Source organism: Hyla sarda, chromosome 4 (assembly GCF_029499605.1).
Source record: "Hyla sarda isolate aHylSar1 chromosome 4, aHylSar1.hap1, whole genome shotgun sequence".
In the NCBI taxonomy this organism is placed as follows: domain Eukaryota; kingdom Metazoa; phylum Chordata; class Amphibia; order Anura; family Hylidae; genus Hyla; species Hyla sarda.
In genome coordinates, this window is record NC_079192.1 from 4,936,089 (window position 1) to 4,947,018 (window position 10,930).

The 10,930-nt window shown below is 41.3% G+C and overlaps 1 protein-coding gene across 1 annotated transcript; it reads left to right on the forward strand.

Annotated features, from left to right (window-relative positions):
- The first annotated feature begins 6,525 nt into the window (after positions 1-6,525).
- On the forward strand, positions 6,526-10,433 carry LOC130367144 (olfactory receptor 10A7-like). Its single transcript, XM_056569547.1, has 3 exons — positions 6,526-6,626; positions 7,479-7,488; positions 9,504-10,433. Exons 1-3 carry the CDS (start codon positions 6,526-6,528, stop codon positions 10,431-10,433), a joined length of 1,041 nt encoding a protein of 346 aa, XP_056425522.1.
- Positions 10,434-10,930: the final 497 nt, after the last annotated feature.

Consider the following 10,930-nt stretch of genomic DNA (forward strand, 5'->3'; position numbering starts at 1 on the left):
GAACAGCAAAAAAAAAACATGGCATACTATTTTGGAAACTACACCCCTCAGGGTACAGTGAGTTTTAACACCCCAGAGGTGTTTGATGACTTTTCGTTAAAGTTGGATGTGTAAATTATCTTTTTTTTTTTACTAAAATGCTGTTTTTTCCCCAAATTTTATATTTTTACATGGGGTAATAGGAGAAAATGCCCCCCAAAATTTGTAACCCCATTTCTTCTGAGTATGGAAGTCAAGTGCACTGTGGGCGAACTAATGCTCAGAAGGAGCGCCATTGATCTTTTGGAAAGAGAATTTGGTTGGAATAGAAGTCGGAGGCTTTGTGCATTTACAAAGCCCCCCATGGTGCCAAAAGAGTTGACCCCCCCATGTGACCCTACACCCATCACAGAATTTAATAAGGGGTGCAGTGAGCATTTACACCCCACTGGCGTTTGACAGATCTTTGGAACAGTGGGCTGTGCAAATGAAAAATACAATTTTTCATTTTCACGGACCACTGTTTCAAAAGTCTGTCAGACACCTGTGGGGCGTAAATGCTCACTGCACCCCTTATTACATTCCGTGAGGGGTGTAGTCACATGTGTTCCAAGTCACATGTGTGGGGGTCCATTGTTCTGGCACTATGGGGGCTTGGTAAACACACGTGGCCTTCAATTCCGAACATTTAAGTTAAATTGTTTTTTTTCGTTTTCCCATCCAACTTTAATGAAAATTTGTGAAACACCTGTGGGTGTTACGGCTCATTATACCCCTTGATACGTTCCGTGAGGGGTGTAGTTTCCAAAATGGGGTCACATGTCAGAACCACTGTAAAATCAGCCACCCCTGTGCAAATCACCAATTTAGGCCTCAAATGTACATGGTGCTCTCTCACTCCTGAGCCTTGTTGTGCACCCGCAGAGCATTTTACGTCCACATATGGGGTATTTTCGTACTCAGGAGGAATTGCGTTACAAATTTTGGGGGTCTTTTTTCCTTTTACTTCTTGTGAAAATAAAAAGTATGGGGCAACACCAGCATGTTAGTGTAAATTTTTTTTTTTTTTTACACTAACAGGCTGGTGTATACCCCAACTTTTCCTTTTTATAAGGGGCAAAACGAGAAAAAGCCCCCAAAATTTGTAACACAATTCTCCCGAGTACGGAAATACCCCATATATGGCCCTAAACTGTTTCCTTGAAACAGGGATTGCATAGGGCTGGACAGAGGGGTATTTTACGCCAGTGATTCCCAAACAGGGTTCCTCCAGCTGTTGCTAAACTCCCAGCATGCCTGGACAGTCAGTGGCTGTCCAGAAAAGTTGGGAGTTTTTGTTTTGCAACAATTGGAGGCTCCGTTTTGGAAACACTGCTGTACGATAAGTTTTCATTTTTATTGGGGGGACAGTGTTAGGGGGTGTATATGTAGTGTTTTACCCTTTATTTTATGTTGTGTAGTGTAGTGCAGTGTTTTTATGGTACATTCACACAGCAGTGAGTTTCCCACTAGGAGTTTGCGCTGCGGCCAAAAATTAGCCACAGCTCAAACTTAAAACAGGAAACTCACTGTAAGCCCACTCGTGTGAATGTACCCTGCACCCTGCACATTCACATTGGGGGGGGGGGGGAGGAGGGAACCTCCAGTTGTTGCAAAACTACAACTCCTAACATGCACTGACAGACCATGCATGCTGGGAGTTGTAGTTTTGCAAAAGCTGGAGGCACACTGGTTGGGAAACCTTCAGTTAAGTTCTGTTATCTAACTCAGTATTTTCCAACCAGTGTGCCTCCAGCTGTTGCAAAACTACAACTCCCAGCATGTACTGATCGCCGAAGGGAATGCTGGGAGATGTAGTTATGCAACAGCTGGAGGTACGCAACTACAGCTCCCAGCATGGCGAGAAAGCTGTTTGCTGTTCGTGCATGCTGAGAGTTGTAGTTTTGCAAGATTTAGAGGGTCATGGTTTGGAAACCACCGCACAGTGATCTCCAAACTGTGGCCCTCCAGATGTTGCAAAACTACAAATCCCAGCATGCCCAGATAGCAAACAGCTGTGTCGGTGTGCTAGAAGTTGTAGTTTTGCAACATCTGGAGGATTACAGTTTAAAGACCACTGTAGCCCTCCAGATGTTGCTAGGCAACTCGCCAGCTTCCGTAGTCTGCAAGACGCCACACCAGGGAGCCTGCCGCATGTCATTATCACCCTCCGATCACCACTGCTGATCGTCGCCTCAGCCACCGCCGATGTTAAGTGGACCTTCGGCGCCATTCACCGTTGGTTCTCCTGCTCTGTCCAGACTACTGTGGGTGGGCAGAGTGGGGGAACCGAACGTTAACCCCCCCCCATCTTCTATTGGTCGTCAATTCTGAACGACCAATAGCAGGGATAGGTGGGGTGGCACCTCCTATCCCTTCAGGGGGAGTGTGGGTGTCTTGGACAACCCTGATCCCCCTTTTTTTCTGGGTCAATGGGTCACCGGAGACCCGTATGACCCGGAATCGCCGCAAATCGATGGTGTGAATTCACCAGCGATTTGCGGCGGTCGCCAACATGGGGGGGGGTCTCGGGACCCCCCTGGGGATTTGCACGGGATGCCTGCTGACAAATATCAGCAGTCATCCCGGTCCGGTCCCCGCCCGGCGCCCTTGGCCAGGAAGCACTCCCTAAGAATGGTAGACTGTGCATCAAAATCCGCATCTAAAGTGCAGTTCTTTCTGATACCCAGGTACTGCCCATAGGAAACTCCCCTCAGCCAACTAGGATAGTGAGCACTATCATACCTCAAACAACATCAACTTGTTTGAAAAAAGTTTTTTATAATAACACTTTTTATTTTTCAATAAAACAAAAAGGCAATACAAAGATGGGTACACGGTACAAAAAAGAAAATAAAGCATCAATGACGCATATACAGTACAGTAGTACAAATCGTATACAGTGAGAGGTATACATAAAAACTCTCCCTTGCAGGCCATAACAGCAGGCAATGTAATTCTATAAAATTAGGAACAAACCCCCCCACCTCAACAAAAACTCAGTGCTCATCAAAGAGAAGGGTATCAGGCACGATCATCGACCAGTACGGAAAACCATACAAGAAAGAGACGAGAAACAGAAAAACAAAACGATAAAGAAAGACAAGAAAGAGTGGTCATCAGATGTTCACATAAAGAGGAACAGACAAAGACAAACTACGGGGAGGTACAGAAATAAAATAAAGCAAAAACAGGAGAAATATAGAGGGGCTAATACCTCAAACAATCGCCACTTAGGTGGAAGAAGCCGCAAACCTCAAGTGCTCCCAAGGATGCCTTTAAAAATTCCAGCGAAAACCATTCAGTCTGACAATATTTATGCATTAGGTGTTGCTTATCCTCTTCTAACATAACCCGAACAATAAACATGCTCCATTTGGAGAAGAATGATTTGGTGAGTTTGTCAGGGTCCTTAAAGGTCTCTATCGAATCAAAGTGCAACAAGTTGTGTAATGTAGCAGTCAACTCCGACATAGTCGGTACAGTGTCCATAAGCCAGTGGTGTAATAAAACTTTCACTCCGACAAGCAGAGACAAATGAAGACCCTTAGAAGCGACAGTGACATGAAAAAAGTTTTTGTTGTAATCTGTTTAGTTTTAGTTTTATAAATCTCCAAATCCAGAAATTGAATGGAAGTGGTTGTATTCTTCATTTTTCCACCACTCCCATACAATCCTTTTCTTTCATATTACCGTACTTTTAAACCTTTGCCCCTCTAATTTAAAACTATGTCCTATTGTGATAGTTTATAGAGTACCTGCCATATCCCACAAAAACAAGTTATATGTTACTCAGCACATAATTCTGATAATGCACACATAATTGTTATGGGTCTAGCACTTATATTTCTCTCACACATACCTTATTTCTTTTGCTCACCTTGTTTATAATTCTGTGCTCTGGAGGGGACGTACCCTCACTCAGCATTACTCCTCTTCCTCCCGGAGTCTACTGTGCTGTGCTGGGTCTCCTCATCCAATCATTGCAGGCCCCTACTCTTTGTTTTCTGACAGGAGTCTGATAAAAAGGACAGTAGTGAGCCTGCCCCCACTGCCCTCACTTCCTGGACTCTGTCCATGCCTGTGCTTCAGCTAAGACAAAGATGATGCTGCAGCTGGACAGGATCATGTTCTTGATGGTATGGGGACTCCTAGTGGTGTTTTCTATAACACATAATTTCTATAAAAATGAGATAAAATTAAGATTTTTATGAAGAATATTAGAAAGATAAATGTTTTGCCAATAAGTGCAACATGTACAAAGTTTTTGAATCTGACAGTGCCCATTTAATCAGGTAAAAACCTGGACCCTAGCAGCTTTACTCCTAGATTGTACAAGGTTCTCAGAAACAGCCTTACTCAGCCCCTAACGGAGACCTACCATGCTATTCCTACTGGTCTATCCATCCCTGCCTGATCTATACTGTCCTGGAAGATTGGAAATGATCAACTGTCGTGCCCATCCACAAGAAAGGTAGTAGGGAGGAATCAAGCAACTATAGGCCAGTAAGTTTGACATCAATAGTGGGGAAATTAATGGAAACCCTACTAAAGGATAGGATTGTGGAACATCTAAAATCCCATGGATTGCAAGATGAAAAACAACACAGGTTTACTTCAGGGAGATCATGTCAAACAAATCTTATTGATCTTTTTTTTTGACTGGGTGACTAAAATAATAGATGGCGGAGGGGCCGTAGACATTGCATATCTAGATTTTAGTAAGGCTTTTGACACTGTCCCACATAGAAGACTTATCAATAAACTACAGTCATTGAGATTGGACTCCCATATTGTTGAGTGGATTAGGCAGTGGCTGAGAAACAGACAACAGAGGGTTGTAGTCAATGGAGAATATTCAGAGTGAGGTCTTGTTTCCAGTCGGATACCTCAGGGATCTGTACTGGGACCAATACTGGGTCTTCATTAGTGATATCGCAAAACGTCTTGATGGTCTTTTTGCTGAAGACACAAAGATATGTAACAGGGTTGATGTTCCTGGTGGGATACACCAAATGGAAAAGTGTTTAGACAATCTAGAAGAATGGTAAGAACTCTGCCAACTGAAATTTAATGTGGATAAGAGCAAGATAATGCACCTGGGGTGTAAAAACCCTCGGGCAGAATATTGAGTATTTGACACAGTCCTGATCTCAGGGATTTAGGAGAAATTATTTCAGAAGACTTAAAGGTAGGAAGACAATGTAATAGAGCAGCAGGAAACGCTAGCAGAATACTTGGTTGTATAGGGAAATGTATAAGCAGTAGAGAGGGAGGTGCTCATGGGTATGCAGGGAGAGGTATGAGCAGTAGAAAAAGAGAAGTGCTCATGTTTGTATAGGGAGAGGTATAAGCAGTAGAGAGAAGTGCTCATGCCGCTGTACAGATATAGATACTCTAGAGAGAGTTCAGAGAAGATACTAAACTAGTACATGGATTGCAGGATAAAACTTATGAGGAAAGGTTAAAGGACCTGAACATGTATAGAAGAAAGGAAAGACAGGGGGGATATGATAGAGACTTTTAAATACATAAAGGGAATCAACACGGTAAAGGAGGAAAACATATTTAAAAGAAGAAAAACTACCACAAGAGGACATAGTTTTAAATTAGAGGGGAAAGGTTTCTTCAGTAATATCAGGAAGTATTACTTTACTGATAGTGTTGCTCGTGAATATTCGCAATGCAAATTTTATTTGCGAATATCGCATATTCACGAATATTCGCGAATATAGCACAATATATTCGTAATTACGAATATTCTTTTTTTTTTTTTCACAGTACACATCACAGTGATCATCCCTCTCTGCTTCCAGCTTGTGTGGTGTAAAGAAGGCTCTAATACTACTGTGTGAGACAGGCGTGTGAATTTTCGCATATGCAAAAATGTTAGGGAGAGAGGGACACAGTTACCTCCACCCCTAAATATCTAAAACAGGGAACCACCTGCACCTCTGCCGGAAGAGTGGTAGGGAGGGGGACTCCAGAATAAAGGGCCATTAGGGATGACTTAGTCCAGTTGATCCGCAAGCCCAAAATCAAATTAAACCGGTCAAATAGATCAATAAGGGACAGGAGTGAACCCCCAGCATCTGCTAAAGAAACCAAGGTATCATCTGCATACAGGGAAACCTTCTCCCATGGGAATACCACATATAGCAGGGCCCCTGCGTATGGCTGCCGCCAACTGCTCCATCGCCGATGCAAAAAAAGGAAGGGAGATAGCGGACGACCCAGGAGAAAAGGAGCAGAAACATCCAAGTTAGTGCGGATATGGGCCCTAGGCCTCTCATACAGCAAGCCAACCCAAGCACAAAATCGGAGACCAAACCCAAATCCTCCCAGGACCTCCCATAGATAGGGCCACAACACCGAGTCAAAGGCTTTATAAATGTCCAGACTAACCACCACACCAGGAAAGCCCTCCCCCACCGATACAATGTTAAGTTGCAAACGCTTCACATTTACGTCAGTGGCCCTGCCTGGCATAAACCCAGTTTGGTCAGGATGAATGATAGTGTTAATGACCCCATACAAGTGAATAGCCAGCACTCTAGCCAAAATCTTGATATCAACATTCAAGAGGGAAATAGCTCTATAAGAATCAGGTAACAGTGGGTCCTTTCCAGGCTTAGGGAGCACCACAATCAACGCCTCCCTCATAGAGTCTGGAAGGGCATCTGCAGCAGCTATCGAATGAAACAATTTAAGTAGTATAGGGGCCAGTCGCTCCTCATTCATCCTATATTAATCTCCTATCATCCCATCTAAATTGGGGATCTTACGATTTGGAAGATCACGTATGGACTGTAGGAATCTCCTAAGATAACCAAAACGGACTTGAGATTTCTGAAATTTATTTATTTTAAAAAGTAGAAAACCAAACAAGAGCAAAGCACTCCAAATGAAGGTGACTTATTTTCTCATGTAGGCATTACAACGTTTCAGCTCCTCCTGGAGCCATTTTCAAGCATGCTTTAAAGTGGCTCCAGGAGGAGCTGAAACGTTGTAATGTCTACATGAGAAAATAAGTCACCTTCATTTGGAGTGCTTTGCTCTTGTTTGGTTTTCTACATTATGGATGGACTTTGATCAGGTCTTTTCAGCGCTGGCACCACATACATTAAGGACTGATAAGTAAAGCTGCAAATTTAATTTGGTTTTATTTTAAAAAGTAGGTAAATTTTTTCCAAAAATGTGGTTGTTCTTTTGAGAATTTCACCTTTACAATGTAAATGTAATTACTATTATGTAAAAACAATTGACATTTACAGGTTAATTAACCTTATGATATTTCTTTATTAATTTGCTGTACTAGAAAAATCAAGCCATATTGTAACTTGGTGGATTTTATCTACTTACATTGCTGTATTTTTTTTTTTTTTTTGTTATGTTTGTTGGACCAGTTCTTTTATTTAGATTCTTTAGAAAAAATGACAAGTGTTGTATTCTCATCTCAGGAATTCTAAGGTACAAATTACAATATACAATTAGTTTTTTTTCCGTTTGCTTGGATAGGTAGACAGAGGGATTTCATTTTATGATTTCACATTCACATTTTCTTTTGGACTTTGGATAACCATATTAAATTATAAAAGCTTAGAGGGTTTATATCTAGGATAATTTAGGCTGTTTTAGAGCTTTTTCTAAAGTAAGAAATGTCCGTAACTTTTTATTTTTTTTTAGGTTTTAATTAACAAATATGATTTAAAAGGAAATTCTCTTGTATCATGGTCAAAGCAGTTTACTTAGATGTGAGCTTTAAAACAGGATTAGATACATTCCTGGAACAAAATAACATTAATGCTTATGAAGAAATATAAAATCCCATCCCTTCCCCAATATCGCGCCACACCCCTACCCCTTAATTCCCTGGTTGAACTTGATGGACATATATCTTTTTTCGACCGTACTAACTATGTAACTATGAGGTTACAAAAGAAAATATAAAAAAAAAAAAAAAAAAAAAAAACATTTAAGAAGTGTACAGACTTAAGTGCAAAATTAGATTATTTGGCTTTTAACCAAAATATCTGGCAAATGCCATTAGGCAGCCTCCTTACACATAAGCCGCCCATCACTTAACATTTAATGGGGTATTCCAGGAAAAAACTTTTTTATATATATCAACTGGCTTCAGAAAGTTAAAAAGATTTGTAAATTACTTCTATTAAAAAATCTTAATCCTTCCAATAATTATCAGCTGCTGAAGTTGAGTTGTTCTTTTCTATCATCAACAGTGCTCTCTGCTGACATCTCTGCTTGTCTCGGGAACTGAACAGAGTAGAATAGGTTTGCTACGGGAATTTTCTTCTACTCAGGACAGTTCCCGAGACACGTGTCATCAGAGAGCACTTAGACAGAAAAGAACAACTCAAATTCATCAGCTCATAAGTACTGAAAGGATTAAGATTTTTTAATAGAAGTAAATTACAAATCTGTTTAACTTTTTGGAGCCAGTTGATATATTAAACAGTTTTTTTCCCCCTGGATAACCCCTTTAACACAGGTAACATATTATTGATTTACAAGGATTATATTGTCTAGGGAACCATCTCAGCCCCCTCCTTGCTTATGGAGATCAGCAGACAGCTTTTTAAGAATTCTGTTAAAAAAAGAACCCTCAGTATAACCCAGCGTGAATATGTAGGACGCCGGCCCTCTCCTGCTATGTGCAGACAGAGGGTGTGACAGCAGCAGCACAGCCAATGCTTTAAAGGGGTACTCCACCCCCTAGACATCTTATCTCCTATCCAAAGGATAGGGGATAAGATGTCAGATCACTGAGGTCCCACTGCTGAGGACCCCCTGGATCTACCATGCAGCACCTACCTGTAGTGGCTTCCGGAACCACTGGAGGTCCTCAGGCTGAGTCCATCTTGGCCACCGGGAAGGAAGATCGTGACATCATGACTTCGCCCCCGTGTGACGTCACACCCCGCCCATCAATGCAAGTCTATGGGAGGGGGCGTGACAGCCTGAGGACCTCCAGCGGTTCCGGAAGCCACTATAGGTAGGTGCTGCATGGTAGATCCAGGGGGTCCCCAGCAGCGGGACCCCAGTGATCTGACATCTTATCCCCTATCCTTTTGGATAGGGGATAAGATGTCTAGGGGTGGAGAACTCCTTTAAGAGTGAAGTGATGGTCTGTAACCTAGACAATGAGCGTTAAAGGGGGGAGGGAGAAGCAGCAATAACATAAAAAGGAGGCAAGGAAAAAATTATAAATATTTACAAAAGTGTATAACGTTACATGCCTTAAAATTTAAAAAGTGATTATGGGAACGTAATTACCCTTTCAGGACAAGGAGGATTATATTATGTAATTAGGATGTATATTATGTATATTATAGTAAAGTATATTATGTAAAAATGTGTTGTAATATTTTTGTCAAGGGCATGGATTTGATGCTCTCACTTTGATTGTTTTTTTTAAATGTTTTGGTATTTTCTGTTTAATTTAGTGTTTTTTGTTCTATGTATAGGGTAATAATCTGACTGCGGTCACTGAGTTCTTTCTGTTAGGATTTCAAATCAACCAAGGTTTAAGAATTTCACTGTTCTGCTTTCTCCTGATGATTTACTGTGGGACAATATGTGGGAATCTCCTGATCATCACCCTGGTGTCCACCAGCAAGAACCTCCACACCCCAATGTACTTCTTCATCTCACATCTGTCCATCAGTGACATCTTGGTCACTACAGATATTACCCCCAATATGCTCCATATCCTACTGAATAATGGGGGGGCCATTTCATTTATTAACTGTGTAGCTCAGTTTTATTTCTTCTGTGCCTCAGAAACATCTGAATGTCTTCTCCTCTCTGTTATGTCTTATGACAGATATTTGGCCATCTGTAATCCTCTCCGTTACTCTTCTATCATGACAAGTAAATATTGTGGGATATTGACAGTCATCTGTTGGTTTTTGGGATCTTCCATTATTTTGATTTATATAATTACAATGACAAAGCTCATTTTTTGTGGACCAAACATCATTGACCATTTATTCTGTGACATTGTTCCCTTACTAGAGCTTTCCTGCTCTGACACCTTTATTGTTCACTTGCAGATGTATTTACTAAGTATTCCAGTCATAATAATGCCATCCACCATCATTATAGTGTCTTATACTTATATTGTTTTAGAAATATTAAGGATCCCATCAAATACTGGTAGGAAGAAAGCCTTCTCCACCTGTAGCTCCCACCTCATTGTGGTCTCCATATTCTTTGGGACTATATTCAGTGTTTATCTTGTCCCAACAAAAGGCCGAACACTAACCATGAGTAAAATCCTCTCCCTGCTATATACTGTGTTTACTCCTTTGGTCAACCCGATTATATACAGTCTGAGGAATAAAGACATTAGGAAAGCCATACAGGAAACAATTCATAAGTGGGTGATCGGGTAAATTCTCAATAATATAAAAATAATAAGACATGAGCATTTTTCGTAGCTAAAACCTTTCAATTCTAACTGGAAAGGATGATAAACTGCAAGCTTTCAAGACTAGAGGCATCAATATCAACCCCCCCCCCATCTAGGAACTCCTTTAGGGATGATCAAATCAAATCTGACGAATCCAAATTCGTTACGAATTTCAGAAAAAATTCAATTTGCAGCGAGTGCGAATATTGCCACAATTCTATTGCACAAATCGCTTTATTAAACTCCATTTAGTGCGGTCCAGGCTCCAGGACATTTAAAATGGCAGATCCACATGTGAGGACGTATGGCAAGGAATCCTGGGAAGGCGGGAACAAGGATCAGCGTGATGACCCTGAATCACATGCAACATGCAGCCTATCATCAGCCAGCCACCCCTGTGATGTCACAGCCCTATATAATCGGCATCCATATTCTGGCCAGTCACATCAGCGTTCTATTACAGATAGAGAGGGACATAGA

Bases quoted from the DNA above. Each gene is read 5' to 3' on its own strand.
- LOC130367144 (XM_056569547.1), top strand. From the start codon at position 6,526: ATGAATGATAGTGTTAATGACCCCATACAAGTGAATAGCCAGCACTCT.